Source organism: Pipistrellus hanaki (assembly GCF_964339955.1).
Source record: "Pipistrellus hanaki genome assembly, chromosome: 6".
Taxonomy (NCBI): Eukaryota; Metazoa; Chordata; class Mammalia; order Chiroptera; family Vespertilionidae; genus Pipistrellus; species Pipistrellus hanaki.
This window is the reverse complement of record NC_140508.1, coordinates 6,371,557-6,386,719: the sequence shown is the minus strand read 5'-3', so window position 1 is coordinate 6,386,719 and position 15,163 is coordinate 6,371,557. Positions and strand designations below refer to the sequence as shown.

Here is a 15,163-nt window from a genome sequence, read left to right as displayed (position 1 = left end):
CTAGTGCCCTGCAGCCCCATCTGCTGCCCGCTCGGCCCCGCGTCCCAGCCCCGCCTCCTGGAACCAGCACCCCTGACCCCACCACGTGTGAGCCCAGACACAGGGAGGGCATGACACCGGCAGACGCAGGGACACGAGGGCCCCTGCACCCAGCCATGCCTGTGCGCGTGGCTGTCCCTGCGGCCGGTGGGCCAGTCTCACTCCAGCTCGGCCAGCACCAGTCAGACCCAGCCAGTGCATTTACTGAGTGCTCATGTGTCGCGGTGAACAAAGCAATGGAGGGGTCCCGGTGCCCAGGCTGAAGGACAGCCAGCACCTTGAGGTCTGGACGGGCACCGGCTCTCCCTCTAGTCTGTCTCAGCAAGTGTGGCTCTGTACCTGCCCCCAGACCTGACTGGTCGGGACGGTCCCACTCAGCCCATGAAGTTATCCCAAAAGCCCGAAGCCCACCCTGACTCCCAAAGACGTATCTGCACACCCAGAACCTGAGTGGCCCTGAATCCCAGGGCAATCCCCTCCTGAGAGGAGGTGGGGATGGCAGTGACACAGCCGCCTCCACGGACACCAGCGCCAGAAGCTGCGAGCAGCAGGCAGGCCGCCTGCGGGCCTGGAGGGAGCATGGCCCAGGCACGCTGGTTTCAGGCCAGTGACGCCGATTTGGGACTCTGGCTTCTGGAATGGTAAGAAAAGAAAGTTCTGCTCTAAGCCAACCGGTTTGTGGTGATTTTTCACAGCAGTCTTAGGACACAGATACAGATAGTTTCTTTTCTTCTTTAATCATGAACAATCTATCGGTTGTTTTTTAAATCTTTATTGATTTCAGAGAGGATGAGAGAGAAACATCAGTGATGAGAATCATTGATCAGCTGCCTCTTGCATGCCCCACACCAGGGATTGAGCCCACAAACTGAGCATGTGCCCTGCCCAGTAATCGAACTGTGACCTCCTGGTTCCTAGGTCATCGATCAGCCACTGAGTCATACTGGTCAGGCCAGATGGCTTCTAAGATGTGGGGACAGGGCCCGGGTCCCCCACACCCACAATACTGGCCCATCATCCAGGGGTTGGCATGTCGGAGGCTCAAGAGAAAGGTCAGAGGGTGGAAGGGGTGGGTGGGGCGTTGCAGGAACAGGAACGTGGGCGCTGTGTTCTGCTGGCTCAGACCAGAGGCCTCCAACGCCGGCCCCACAGGCATTCAATTTGCTAGGACAGACCGGGAGGGCCTCAGAGAGGGGAGCTCACTGGGCAGGGGAGGGGGAGGCAGCAGCCTGGACCTCTATGTACACACTCAAAGGTAACCCCTCAGCACACGCCTATGTGCACACTGACACACACACTACCGGGTGGGGCCAGGGAGTGGGAGCATCTCACCCACTCGTGTGGTTGTGGTCCAGGACCTGCATGGGGATTGTGTCCTTAAAACTCTGCGGTTGTGTGAGCCACATGGTGGATGAAGGGGCTGCCTGTTACCACCGCTTCCAGCACAGCAGGAGGAGGGCATGGTGGGTGGGCAGCAGCCATGAGCGCCGGAGGCCATCCCAGGCAAGCTCTGCCCATGGCCCCAGGCCTGGGCAGGCCCACGTGCTGGGAGCTGGCTGCCGGGAAAGACAGGGGCCTGGTGGGGGCCTCCTGCACTGACGCTAGCTCTGACCTTCTCCAGCCCCAACTTGGGCTCCAACTAAACTGGACCTGTTCCCCCTCAGGGCCCACACAGCAGGAGCCCGGGATGTGACTGTTCCATCCAACATAGGTCTGCTCCCCTCAAAGAGGACACAGGTTGCCTAGACCTCCTTCATGTCCCAGCCTATTCCTTCAGCCTCAATCTGCTGCACTGGGTCTCCCCTGATCAGCTCTAACATCCCTCCTCAGCTCAGCCCCTCCGGCTGCGCCGGCCACGTTCCACACGTGGCACGCTCCGTGGGGCACGCCAGCAGAGAGTCCTCCATGGGAGTGCCGCCCCAGGGCTGCGCCTCATGGATGGCAGCGTCAGGAGGGAGCCGGGCTCGCCCGCTGCCCACGGCATATTTAGGTGCCACCCTCGCCGCTGGGTCTTGCCCTCGCTCTTACATTTCCTGCGTGTGACCTGGTCAAGTCCCTTCCTGGTGCCTCAGTTTCACCTAGAAAACGGACAACAGTTCCTGCTGCAGGACTCAGTGTGTTGACACAGACAGAGGGCGCTGGGCAGGGTCTGTCAGGTCCTGATGGTCACGCCAACGGCTGCCCCCTGAAGGCCTTCCTTGCACCCACTGCCTCGGCTCTGCCAGGACCTGAGGCAAGGCCTGCTTTGGGGTCTCCGGGGGCAGCCGTCTCCGGAGAAGCATCCGTCTCAGCCAGCGCTTGGCCTGCCAGACTCCCCCTTGGCCACAGGCTGGACTCAGGAGGGGACAGACCCCAGGCCCATGCAGCCGCAAGGGGGAGAGCAGGGACTGGCGCCCCACTCTGCAAGCAAACGCTGGGTCCCCAGGACATGACAGTGGTCTCTGGCCAGCCAGTCCAGTCCCACCAAGGGGCCCGCCACCCCTCCCAGGGCCGCAGGAAACGGCCTGGCCCTGCTTGCAGCCAGGGCCAGCAGCTCTGGCTTCCCTTCAGGCCCGTTTCCTTTATCCGGCTGTTTTGCTGTGAATTCACAAAGCCCAGCCTTCCCTTCCCCTTCAGCACCACCCCTCCCCCGCTCCAGAGGGAAGCCCAGGACACGCACCGCGTCCCAGCGCCTCAGGCCGAGCAGGAGCCCAGCGTGGGAAGGCGCCCCCTGCTGCCCGAGCTGGGAAGGGCGGCCTTGCCCAGGTGTAAAGGAAGTGTACCCAGGTTCCCCCAGCGCCCACTCCCAACCAAGCAGAGCCTGGGCCACCGCCCCGCCCCCGCCAGCAGGCAAACGGAACAAGCACCGGACTGGCGACACCAGCTGTTTATTGAGCCTCTGGGGGAGCGCGCTGGGCCGGGGCAGGGCTCGGTCTCCAGGTCCCGGGCCCTGGGTGGGCTCAATGGCCAGCCAGGCCCACACGGAGCCCCCGGTGGTCACCAGACGAGACTCCCGGTAACTGCTCCATCCAGCACAGGCTGCTTGCAGGCGAGCTAGGGGCCCCGGCTGTCCAGGGCGCGCAGGGCGAAGAGCTTCTCCCAGCAGGTGGCGACGGCGTCCAGGGCCCGCAGCAGGCGCCGCCTCCGGCCGCGGTGCGGGTGCCGGTGCCGGTGCCGGGTGCGCGGCTGGGCCCACCAGCCCCGGCGGCTCGGCTGCGGAACGGCCGGGCGGTCAGCACCTGGGCGCCAGCCAGGAGCCCCCCAGCCCGGGACAGGGCGTGCCGCCTGGTCTGGGCCCCGGTGAAGCCCCAATGGTGGGAGGGCCGGGGGCCCGGACCTGCCCCGCCCAGGGCAGCGCGCACCTGGCGCAGCGGCCGGCAGTGGCGCCGCATCACCGCCTCGGTGCGCAGGGCCACGGTCCAGGCGGCTCTCTCCAGGGCCCCGCGGGGCGCCCCCGCCACCGCTCCGCGCAGGGCCCGGCCCAGGGCCACGATGGACGCGAGAATGCTGTGCTCCTGGGGAGGGAGGAAACCGCGGCTGGGGAGAACCCCGAGAGGCCAGTACGAGGCTGAAGGGCGTGAGCGGGAGATCTCCTCACCTTCTGGGCGCCACAGGAGGGCCCCACCCGACCCCGCCGTCCAGGGGCCACGGCGTCAGTCTGGTTTTTCTCAACGAAACGGAGCTGTCTGGGGCCTGGCCCGTCCCCTGCAGCCCCGGGCCCTGCCCGCCTCGCAGCGGCCTGCAGGTCCTCAAAGATGACAGCTTGGTAGTGGCGCAGCACATCGGGGACACTGCAGGCGCCGGGCTGGGTGGGGACTGAGGTTCTTAGCAGCACCAGCAGGAGCGCCCAGAGCATGGGCTTGGGGGTTACCTAAAAGGCCGCCAGGTCAGGGTGGGGCGCCCAGGCCTGTGGAGGGGTCTCCCCTCCAGCAGCCTCACAGGCAGTGTGCTCCGCCACACCCTTGAGGAATCTGAGCTGGTGTAAAAGCAGATGTCACCCCAACATCCAACAAGCAGCTGAGGCGCAGGCAGGGCCAGACAAGTCATGGGATGCACGGCCGAGGGGAGGTCCGCAGACTGACAGCAGGCTGTGCTGGCTTGCTGGGGTGACCGCTCATTCTGTAAAGCCGGGCACGGGGGCGCACCTGAAGCTAACATGCCGTCGCTGTAGCTGAAGACAGAAGGGCCCGCTAAGCCGGCTCACCGCTGAGGGGTGAGGCTGGGGAGACAGACGCTCTGGAGCCCACAGCCTGGGGGCAGGGCTGGCCTTGGCGGGTACCGCAGGGTGCCCCTCCCAGAGCCGGGCTCACTTCTGTGAGCCCGCCCTCCTCCCAGGAGCCCCGGGCAGAACTACCCCTTCAGGGGCTCTCCTACATCAGCCCTGACCCAGGAGATGGGGGTCCCTGCACACCTAACCAGACGGGGACAGGGTGAGGTCTCGGAGCTGACGGCCACGCCCTTCAGAGGTGGAAGGCTTGGGGAAACCCCCAGACGAGAAGGGAGGGGGCGCACTCTGCCCCACCAGATACCCTGCTTAAGGCCTCCCTCCTCAGAACGGGGGCCGGCTCCCACGGTGGAAATCCACCCCCTCAGAAGCCCAGGCCTCGCAGAGAAAGACCTGTCTCCAGCCCCAGCCCCCAAACCCACCCTCAGGCTCCAACAGCGACTGGAAAGTTAATCAAGTGAACCGAGCGAGACCAGGACTCGACTCGGCTTCCCAGCCCTGGCCGAGAGCCCCCCGCAGCACCCCAGCAGGTACCCGTGTGCAGGCTCCTGCACGGGCCCCTGGCTGCTGGAGGTGCAGATGCAATTAGCTGTGCCCCTTCCCCACCCTGGGCATACAGTGGGTGGCCAACCCGGAGTTGCCCCTCTGCCGCTGTGGGTCAGAGGGCAGTGACAGGGGAACAAGTTGGTGCTGGAGGAGGGACGTCCAAGTGGGAAAGTTTGTGGCCCTGGGATCCTCAGAACACCCATCTGTGGATCTCCCCAACAGGCACACACGCACACACACGTGCACGCACACGTGCACACACAGGGCCCCAAGGCTCAGCCCAGCCTGCAGACTCCCTGCCCCCAACCCTGCTGGCAAAGGCTCGGCCCGGCACCTGCGGCCCGAGCACGCAGGGCCAGCTCCGCAGCCTCCAAGGGGCTTTCCCAGGCGGCCCTCACCGGCCGGTGGGGCACCGAGGATCAGGCAGCCTCCGGGGCTGTGCCGGCTCCCAGCTCCCAGCCCCCAGCCCCTGGGCCATGTGCGCCCCCTCCCTAGGCCCGAAGCTGCTCACCATGGGCCTCTCAGGGGCAGGCCCTCCCTCATTCCCGCCTGGGAGCCTCCAGCATGATCCCGGGGTCCTCAGTGGGGCGCAGGAACCTCTCCAGGTCCGCTCCAAGCCCAGCCAGTCCAGCCGAAGGCGTCCCCGGACGGGCTGCAGCAGGGCGGCTGTGGCTGGGCTGGCGGCAGGCGGACAAGGCTTTTGAAGTTGGCTCCTCCAGCAAAGGAGGGAGGGAGGAGGGAGGCCCCAGGATCCCAGCCTGCGCCCTCCCTCTCCCAACTCCGTATCCAATCGCTTCTCCAATTAACCTGACCCTGGACCCAGCAGTGCTGGGCTCTCTTCCCACCCAGTGGGTCCTGGATTGAGTCACCAGCCCCACAGACATGTGCTATCCCAAAGGGGGTGGGGAGGGGTGCCCAGTGGGCAGTACAGCCAGGTGGGGAAGGGGAGCCAAGTAGGGGGCCACCTGCACCCCCCATCTGGGTCCCCCTCTGAGGCGGGCAGGGCTGTTTCTCCCAGGAACCTGGCCACAGCAGCAGCAGCGAGGGGACTTTATCCGCACCACACCAGCACCACCCGACGCCAGGGGTCCTGCCCCAGCAGGTCCCTGCGTGGGACTTCCCGCTGGCCCCGCACCTGACCAGCTGCTGCCCCTCCTGGCTGGCCCCGGAGGACAGGGACAGCCTCTGGGACCCACTCGCCAGGGGTGGAGATGAAGTGTTTCCCAAGGAGAAAAAGAATGTGCCGCCAAACATCTGCGAAAAGGACGCCCAAGACGTTCCCGCGGATGATCCTGATGCTCTGGACTTTCCAATTTCCCGCAGGGAGCTCACCTGACGTCAAAGCCAGAGGGGGTGCCCAGAAGACACGCCCCGCTCGGGGCGCAGAAGACCACCCACGTCCCTGTGGCCACAGCCAGCGACTTGTCTGTCCCTCCCTGAGCCTGTTTCCACGGCACAGACGAAGGAGCGCCACGAAGCTTAGGGTGCCGGGCCTGGGCAGACCGCCGCCTCTCCACGCAGGGCCTCAGGTCCTGCGTCCCGCCTGCCAGTGTCCCGGGACTCCTGTTCAGCACACAGGCAGGCAGCTACAGGTGCTTTAGGAGCTCTGCTGACTATAAAGCAACAAAAGCAAAGCCACCTGCAAACGCGAGGACATCTCTCACGGTGACATCTTCCTCCACCACCAGCCGGAGGACCTCCCAGGCACCTTTCGGCAACTGGCTCTGGAGGCGGCTGAGGACGTGGCTGTGTGCACTCAGACTCACAGAGGCCTCCCTCTCCTCCTGCGAACCTGTGATCTGGTGCCCCGCTCCAGAGGAACTGCAGGCTCGAGGGGACAGACAAGTCACTAGCAAAGGTACACGTCCTACCACCTTCCCCCCGAGTCACTTCCTCTCAGAGGCCACCCTGCACACAAGAGCGCCGAGCCCTCCAGGCCAGACTGGCGCACAGCACAAGCCAGGAGGCCCAGAGAAAACCAACAGGTCACCAACCTCTCCGCTACCTAGAAAAACTTTAATTCCAGCCTCTCCAACCCTGTCCCCACACGGCAGGCAGGCACCTCGCCACCCGCCCCGAGAGCCCAGCCCGAGGGACCGCCCAGTCAAAAGGTGTTCTTGATGCGGGCTGCCACCAACACGAGGATCTCCCCGATCTTCCTCTGCCAGTTGGCGATGTCCTTGGACACGGCGCACCACAGCTCGCCGTGCCGCGGCTCGGCGTTCTCGCAGCGCCTCCTCACCTCCTCCCGCTGCTCCTGGATGGGGCAAGAGGGCTCTTGAGACAGGGCTCCTCCCGGGCTCTCCCTCCCCCGTCCCGCTGTGCCCCTCAGCCCCAGCTGGCCCTGCTGCTGGGAGCAGCCCCCCTGCACCCCCCGGACAGATGACTTTGGGGCAGGCCTGACCCAGATGTATAGCAGAGTCAAGCCCCTACCTCCCTCAAAGGCAAAGTAACTTCTCGTGGGCACTCCACCCTGTGAGCCCAGCCTCCCCTGGAAGCGATACCGGGGCACCAGGACAATCCTCATTTCTACTGGGACCCCATCACCAACTGAGATGCGAACAGGCCGCTTAACAGGCCCAAACACCTACATCTCAGGCTGAGGTTACGAGCTGTAACCGCAAACAGCTGCGGAGGACAAGCTGCCAGCAGAGTGCTTCCCCCCCGCCCGGCCGCCGCAGACCTCGGTGCCGTGCTGCAGCTCGAACTTGTAGAAGAGGGCCCAGGCGTCCCCCAGGTCCGAGTCTATCTTCACGGTGCGGTGGAACCACTCCCGGGCCTTGGTGATCTTCCGCTCACTCCAAAACAGCCTGTGGAAGCCGGAGGGGGAGACCCAGGGTGAGCGGCCAGCGGGGCCTGCTCCAGCCTCCCCATGTGTGGGTGCAGCATGAGCCCCGAGACAGGCCGTGGCCCCTGTCCTCCCTGCGAGCCCTGGGCTCCCCCGGAGGCCGGGGAAGGGGCCTGGCCACCTGGAAACCGTGCAGGTCACAAAGCCAGAGCCATTCCCCCAGTGCCTAACCACCTGTTTCGGAGGAAGGAACCTGCACGCCTTCATCCCTCTCTCCTCCAGGGAGGATACAGGGGATGGAAGGAAACTGACAAGAATGTGAACACGGCTTTGATGCGGAAAGGAAGGGAGGCCTGGCCCGTTCCTGCCCGTAGGCAGCCCCCGATGAGAGGGCTCAGGCCCGCACAGGCACCTGGCCCGGCAGGCAGACACCGTGTCCTGACTGAGGGTCAACAGAGCCCCGCCCGTTAGCGAGGACAGGACGGGGGAGGACTTGCTCCCACCCTCACCCAGCCCGGCCGCCCCTTCGCCAGGTCCGATGCCCAGGGCACACCAACCTCCACCAGGCAGCTGCTGGGGCCGCTCTGTAACGAAACCGAGTAATTGGATGCAATGATAGCTTGATTGTTTTTTAAGCCTTGTGGTATTCTTAATTGCTTGGTGTTAGATAAACTGTGATTTAAAGAGCACAAATCCAGATAGCAGGCACACAGAACACCAGCCTGGGAACAGCAAGGAGTGACTTGTTGATTTTAGCAAAGCCTTTTATGAGGTTTATGGCCGTCCTATCTGAGTGGCACACATAAAGGTCACTCTGGGAGGCGGAAGCACGGCACAGGAGGGAGGGAGCCTGACGGCCTCAGGAGCCTGTGGGAGGCCCTTGCCCCCACAGCAGTGAGAAGAGGTGCTGGGCAGAGCGCTAAGGCCAGCTGGGCACATCCCCGGCTCAGGCTCTGACAGCCCAGCTGCCACCTCTCCCGGGTGAGCAGCCGCCCCAGGAGCCGTCCGTATGCAAGCCCTGCCCTACACGTAGGTCCCACTCTTCTCAGGAAGTCCTCCTGCAAGCAAGCAGGGAGCGGCAGCTCTCAAGACGCTCCACTAATGGGCCACAGCCTCACCCAGTGCTCCCAGGACCCCGAGCTCCTTCCCACGCCCCACAGCTCACCCTCCCCAGGGAGCCTTGACCCAGCACCCGACACACAAGCTCATGGTGGGAGGTCACCGACCTCCTTTTGCCCAGAGACCATTTGCGCTGAAGAAGGTGGCATTTTGCCGAAACCGGTTTGGCTCAGCGGTAGAGTGTCGGTCTACGGACTGAAAGGTCCCAGGTTTGATTCCGGTCAAAGGCATGTACATTCGTTGCGGGCACATCCCCAATAGGGGGTGTGCAAGAGGCAGCTGGTCGATGTTTCTCTCTCATCGATGTTTCTAGCTCTCTCTCTTTCTCCCTTCCTCTCTGTAAGAAAATCAATACAATATATTAAAAAAAAAAAAAAAAAAAAAGGTGGCATTTCCACAACCCAGGCACTGACAGCCGGACCCACGGCCCCGATGGCTCCCAGGCCACCAAGGAGCGACATTCTGTCCTGGCCTGGGAGCCCAGTCCCTGGCTTACAGCCCTTTCAGCCAGAGGGGCTCTGCTTAGGAATTAAATTGTGTGCATCAACATTCGACGTCGGTCTGTCTTGAAACCCAGGGCATGTATGTGTGTAGCTACAAAGTGGCAGACACGGAGGAGCAGTCGCATCTGAAGGACTGGACAGAGGGGACCAGGCAATCCAGGCAGCTCATGTCCGCACGGCCTCTGCTCCAAGAGGCCACAGCGCTTCGCCGCAGAGGTCTAGGGACCCAGGGCCAGGGAGCCCACAGGTCTCTCCACTCACTTGGCCACGGCCAGGAGCACGTGGGGGTCATGCTCGCATTTCTTCAGGGCATCGACGCTCTTGGTCCTCCTCTGGGGCCTGGCCTCAAGGAAGATGGCTTCAGACCACAGGACACCTGAAATTCACAGAGACGCCACACCTCAGACTCTGACCGCAGCTCGCAAACAGCCTGTCCGGCCAACACCGCAGCCGAGAGGAGGCCCTGCTTTGGGAGCACCACAGACCACATAAGCCCGCCCGCAGCCCCGAGGGCACAGGCCGGACAGCTTTCTGGGGATGACGGGCTGGAAATAACAAGGTCTCACTCCTGCGGCTCAGTAATTCCACATCCAAGTCAATTGTAATAAAACCATCAGAAATGCCAGTCAAGAATCACACAGAAAGGTTGTAATACTGAATTAAATCAGATTAAAAATTTAGAATAGTTGAGTGGTGCTGTCATATCTACAAAATTTTGATTTTTAAAAAAATATATTTTAGCCGGGACCGGTTTGGCTCAGTGGATAGAGCGTCGGCTTGGGGACTGAAGGGTCCCGGGATCGATTCCGGTCAAGGGCATGTACCTTGGTTGCGGGCATATTCCCAGTAGGGGGTGTGCAAGAGGCAGCTGATCGATGACTCTCTCTCATCGATGTTTCTAACTCTCTATCTCTCTCCCTTCCTCTCTGTATAAAATCAATAAAATATATTAAAAAAATATATATATATATATTTTATTGATTTTTTACAGTGAGGAAGGGAGAGGGAGGGTTAGAAGCATCAATGAGAAACATTAACCAGCTGCCTCCTGCACACCCCCTGCCAAGGATGTGCCCGAAACCAAGTTACATGCCCTTGACCAGAATCGAACCTGGGACCCTTGAGTCCACAGGCTGATGCTCTATCCACTGAGCCAAACCGGTTAGGGCAATATTTACAAAATTTTATAATTTATATCCTTGAAGAGTCATCGATAATAGAAAATTCTCACCAACTTTTCAGCTTTAAAAAAATCACAAAGCCGAAACCAGTTTGGCTCAGTGGTAGAGCGTTGGTCTGCGGACTGAAAGGTCCCAGGTTCAATTCTGGTCAAGGGCATGTACCTTGGTTGCGGGCACATCCCCAGTAGGGGGTGTGCAAGAGGCAGCTGGTCGATGTTTATCTCTCATCGACGTTTCTGGCTCTCTGTCCCTCTCCCTTCCTCTCTGTAAGAAATCAATAAAAAAAAAAATCAAAAAAAAAAAAAAATCACATAACTAAACATACTAGCCCCGGCCATGTTGCTCAGTGGTTAGAGTGTCGGCCCACACGCGAAGGGCCATGGGTTCGACTCCCAGCCAAAGGCATGTACCTGGGCTGCAGGTTTGCTCCCTGCCTCGTTAGCGCGCCTGCGGGAGGCAATCCAGTTGATGTGTGTCTTTCACATCAATGTTTCTCTCTCTCTTTCTCTCTCTCTCTCTCCTTCCATCCTTCACTCCCTCCCCTCCCTTCTACTCTCTCTAGAAAGCAATGGAAACAACACAAGAACTAAACGTACTTTGTTACTTTACAAAAAGCTCAAAGTAGTGGTCTCTGAGCAGTGGCTCAGAGGTGGTTTCATTCCCTTTTCACTCCAAATCCGTTCACACTGCATGTGCGTCCCTCACAGACTTGGGGTAACACAGTAAAAGGTGAAGGAGAGAAGTGGCAGCACCTCAGAACAGGAAGTGGAATCCCCTGACGGCGAATTCAGTTGCAATGTCTCAATGACTGTGTCAATAAACCTTCTGACTAAAGTGACTCATGCAAACCACCCAGGAAGTGCCTGCAGCCTGCCCGGCGCAGCCGGCCTTACCGGAGCTGGGGCACTCCTGCAGCGCCTTGGCCATGAGCGTGTTGGCGATGTTCTTCAGCCCCGCACGGTACTCCAGCCTCACAGACTCCAACCTGAGAACACATGCCAAGAGGGAGGTCTGAGCCTTCCCGTGGACATACAGCCTGAGCACAGAGTTGACCAGCGGGAGCTGCCCTCGCTGCCACAGGGAGCAGGGGCGCACTGGCGCCACACTGTGGGCCCATTGTTAACGGCCCTGCCCGGAGCCTGGGGCCCTGACATCGTGTTTCTTCAGGGCATGGGCACTCTTGGTCTTCCTCTAGTGCCAGGAAGATGGGTGGGAGGACAGACGGCGTGTTGCGGCGGCTGTGAGTGCACAACACAGGGGCGTCTCCTTCAGCCCCCGCTGCCCGCTCCAGCCCGGACTCTGACCCTGCGCTGACCCCTGGGCAAAACTCCTATTCATCCCTCAAGGTCTCGCCTAGATGCCATGTCTTTTATGGAGCAGCTCTGGGACTTCCTCCATCCTCGCTCCCCCATCATTAGCTGCTGGCTCCCCTGGACACCTGCTCTCAGACAAGTTCAACTGCGCTGAGCAACTGGGCTGAACCCTCCTCACAACCGGGACCTGCCACTCTTCCTGCGAAGCCGGAACCGGAAACACTGCCCAGCGGCTGCCCATGAGCACTGGCGAGGGCGCCCGAGGCTCACCACAGTCCGGGGTTCTTCGGGTTCTTCAGGCGAGACTTCTCCAAAATGGCCCGAGCTCGGGTCAGCTGCCCGATCTTCTCCTCCAGCCGGGAAAGCAAAAGCCACAGGGGTGTGGAGTGGGGGCATTTCTTCAGCTGTGGCCAAGAAAGACAAGTAAGAGGGAGGGGCTTGGCTGGGACCTGGGAGGGGCTGTGACAGCTATGGCCAGCTCCTCAAGCCAGAGAGTCAGGCTGCCCATGTCCATGGAGACCCATCCACTTCATGCCTTGGTTATAGGTGTAATGTGCAGGCTGCACTGGGCACATGTGTATACAAGGTGCGTGTGTGTTTATGTGCATGGCTGTGCACTGCTCACGTGTACAGGGTGTGCACACAGCAGTTGTACATTAGAGATGGCATAACCTGCACCACGTGCAGTGCTCACAGCTTTGAAGGACCCCGAGTCGGGTTGTCGCACACCATCGGGAGTGCCAGAAGCACTGCCCTGAGCAGGGGACGAGGCCCTGCAGGGGCAAAGCAGGTGCTGACCACTGGGCCCAAGTGTGCCGCGTGCAGAGCTCACCCCCTGGCTGTAGGCCTCCCGAGCCTTGTCCGTCTGCTCCTCCTGCTCCTCGATCTGCCCCTTCATCATCCACAGCTTGGGGAAGTCCTCATAGTGCTTCAGGGCCTCCTCACATAGCTCCTGGGCAGCCTCAATGTTCCCCAGCACCCACTCCAGCTTCACAGACTTCATGAACACCTGGGGAGGCACACATCAGTCAGCCTCCCCACCGCCTCTGGCCCAGCCTCTAGCACCGAGCCCGGGCTGCCCGGCACCTTTGTTGCTTAAATGCCTTTTGTTCGGCTATTTACCTTGTAAGCTGCCTTGTAGCTGTGTGAGCCCACAGTGTCCTGGCCTCAGGCACCCCCTCCCCCCTGACCGCCCCCTTCCCGACACTGCAGGACAGGAGGCCCCGCGTGGCCTGACCACTCTGCTCACCCGGGCGGTGGGTGCGCTGCTCCGAGCCTTGGCCAGCAGCCGCCGGGCCCGCTCATACTCGTTGTTCTCCGATTCCAGCTTGACGGCCGCCAGCCAGATCTCCTCACTGTTGGGGTTGGCCTGGAGGGTGAGCCCAGCACAGCCACAGTGGGCACAGGACAGAAGTGGGTGAGGCTGGGCTCACTTAACACAAGCAGCCTCCTGGGAGCACCCTGGCCACACCTGCTGACCATGCCAACCCGAAAGTGGCACTACAGTGACTGGCAGTGGCGTCAGGGCAGATGGGGGAATGAGACAGCAGAGGGCACAGCCAGCCCAGTGCCAGCCCTTCTCTTGGAATCATACTAGCCGGTCATAACAGCTCCACCTGTATACAGCACCCCAGTTTATACAAAAGATGCTGCAACTACTGACAAACGCCCCATCACAGAGCACTGCACAGGCTCCTGTCTGTGTGACAGCCTGGCTGATGCAGATGCCTCGGGTAATGCTCCCACGTGTGACCCATGTGGCGGCGGGGGGCGGGGGGGGGGGGCGGCGGGGCGGGCGGTGCTTGAGGCAAGGGGCGCAGGGTTCCCTGCTCCAAGAACTGGAACACCTAGCTTCCATGTCGAAGCCATGCTGTCACTCACCGTGTGCTCCACCCTCCGCCCACCCCGCCCCGGGAATGCTCCTGCTCTCCCTGTGTTCTGTGTTCTGGAACATGTGGCCGGTGGACACACAGAGTGGTGGTGACCAAGAGGCACGTGTCTACCAGCTGGGCCATCTTCCCTGTTCTCAGGTCCTCGTGGGCGCCAGCTGCCTGCACAGCAGCCCGAGTCCCGTGCCCTGTGACCACGCACGGCCCTCGGGCCAGCACGGCCGGTGGGCGGGAGGAGACCAGGGGAGGTGCGCGCACCGGTGCCCTCACAACTCAGCCGACCTCACCCACCTGGAAGGCCAGAGCCAGGATGCTCCTCGCCGCGGGCACATCGCCCGCCAGCCACTTGGACTTGGCGCCCATGAGCCACAGCACCTCCGCCTTGGGGCAATGGGCCACGGCCCTCTGCAGAAGTGTTTCCAGCGACTCCCTGCAAGATGGGCCACGTCACCACAGCGCACAGCACTGCAGCCGCGGTGCGGGCGCTGAAAAGACAGTTACTGCTCCAAAGTCCGGCCCCATCAATGATTGACCAGCTTTACGATGGGGAGAGAGCGGGGAAATCTCCTCTCCACAAAGGCTCTAAAACCAACACTGCGGAGGGTGCTACAAAGTGGCGCATTGTTCACATAGCAGAGCGGACAGAGGAGCGTCTTGGAACCCGTTTACAGCCGCGCGGTCTGGGTGACAGGAGGGCCTTTCATCTGCGCGCAGATCCGCCGATAAAGCTCCCGGCCTCCGCCCACGCCCTGGCATCCAGGCACGGTCTTCCCGGGAGAAAGTTATTTTAGGTCATACTGAGCAAGACCGCCAGCCTGGGTAGCAGCTGTAAAGCCCACCGCCCCTTTCCTTGCCACCTGGCACAGGCGGCCTCTTCAGACCTCCGCAGCGAGACCCTGTGCAGGAAGCGGGACAGCACACAGCCCGGGACCGAGACCCCCAGGCCCCAAGCACTTGCCTCCCTCACCCTCCTGAGCCGGCAGATGGCACAGGTGCCAGATGGGAGGAGGGGCTGCTCTGAGCCAGGACCAACAGCAGCAGTGCCCCCAGGGCCACAGCTGGAGGGCAGGCTCTGCTAGGCAGAAACATCTGAAGCGAACTTGTACAGGGTGAGCTCAAAATGTCCCCAAAGGAGTGAACGTCGCAACACAAACCAGCTGGTAGGAGTGAGGAGGGGACAAAAGCACCAAAGACAGGAAAGAGGTCTCAATGGTCTCAGGGCAGCCCTGGTCATCAGGAAGGCCATCCCCACCAGCGGGACAGCAGCAGTCAGCCTGGGCTGAGGGTGCACAGTCAGAGGGTGCACAGTGACGTGAGCCGATGCCCCGCCAACCTCCTCGCCACCAGAATTGCAACACCTAATCTAATCAGTGACTGTGGCACTGAGGCAGGTCTGAAGGTTTTTCCAATTATAGAGCACAATTAGAGAAAATTGTGAAGGACCTCCTCAGAGCACAAAACCCAACTCCAACCCAAAGCCAGCAAATTTAAATGAAAACCATGCCTGCCTGGGCCCAGATGCCGCCCCGCCCATACTGATGGAGCCAGAGCTGGCAAGACACGGACTCCGGGCCCTGAGCT

General features: G+C 61.6%; 2 protein-coding genes across 3 annotated transcripts in view; both read right to left on the bottom strand.

Annotated features, from left to right (window-relative positions):
- Positions 1 to 2,890: 2,890 nt before the first annotated feature.
- LOC311624334 (uncharacterized protein C20orf204) lies at positions 2,891 to 6,661 on the bottom strand. The gene is made up of 4 exons (XM_084887386.1): positions 5,301 to 6,661; positions 3,617 to 3,889; positions 3,381 to 3,533; positions 2,891 to 3,231 (listed from the first exon to the last, which is right to left on the bottom strand). The coding sequence occupies exons 1-4, from the start codon at positions 5,301 to 5,303 to the stop codon at positions 3,073 to 3,075; spliced, it is 588 nt and encodes a 195-aa protein (XP_084743512.1). The 5' UTR covers positions 5,304 to 6,661; the 3' UTR covers positions 2,891 to 3,072.
- Positions 6,662 to 6,786: 125 nt separating this feature from the next.
- PRPF6 (pre-mRNA processing factor 6) overlaps positions 6,787 to 15,163 on the bottom strand; it is a 50,288-nt gene continuing 41,911 nt past the window's right edge. For both annotated transcript variants that reach the window (XM_084887372.1, XM_084887373.1), the window contains 8 exons: positions 13,874 to 14,012; positions 12,943 to 13,062; positions 12,526 to 12,702; positions 11,964 to 12,097; positions 11,274 to 11,365; positions 9,461 to 9,575; positions 7,473 to 7,599; positions 6,787 to 7,046 (listed from right to left, as the gene is read on the bottom strand). In XM_084887372.1, the coding sequence (XP_084743498.1) occupies positions 6,894 to 7,046; positions 7,473 to 7,599; positions 9,461 to 9,575; positions 11,274 to 11,365; positions 11,964 to 12,097; positions 12,526 to 12,702; positions 12,943 to 13,062; positions 13,874 to 14,012 (1,057 nt within the window). In that variant the 3' untranslated portion in view covers positions 6,787 to 6,893. The remainder of the gene's footprint in view (positions 7,047 to 7,472; positions 7,600 to 9,460; positions 9,576 to 11,273; positions 11,366 to 11,963; positions 12,098 to 12,525; positions 12,703 to 12,942; positions 13,063 to 13,873; positions 14,013 to 15,163) is intronic.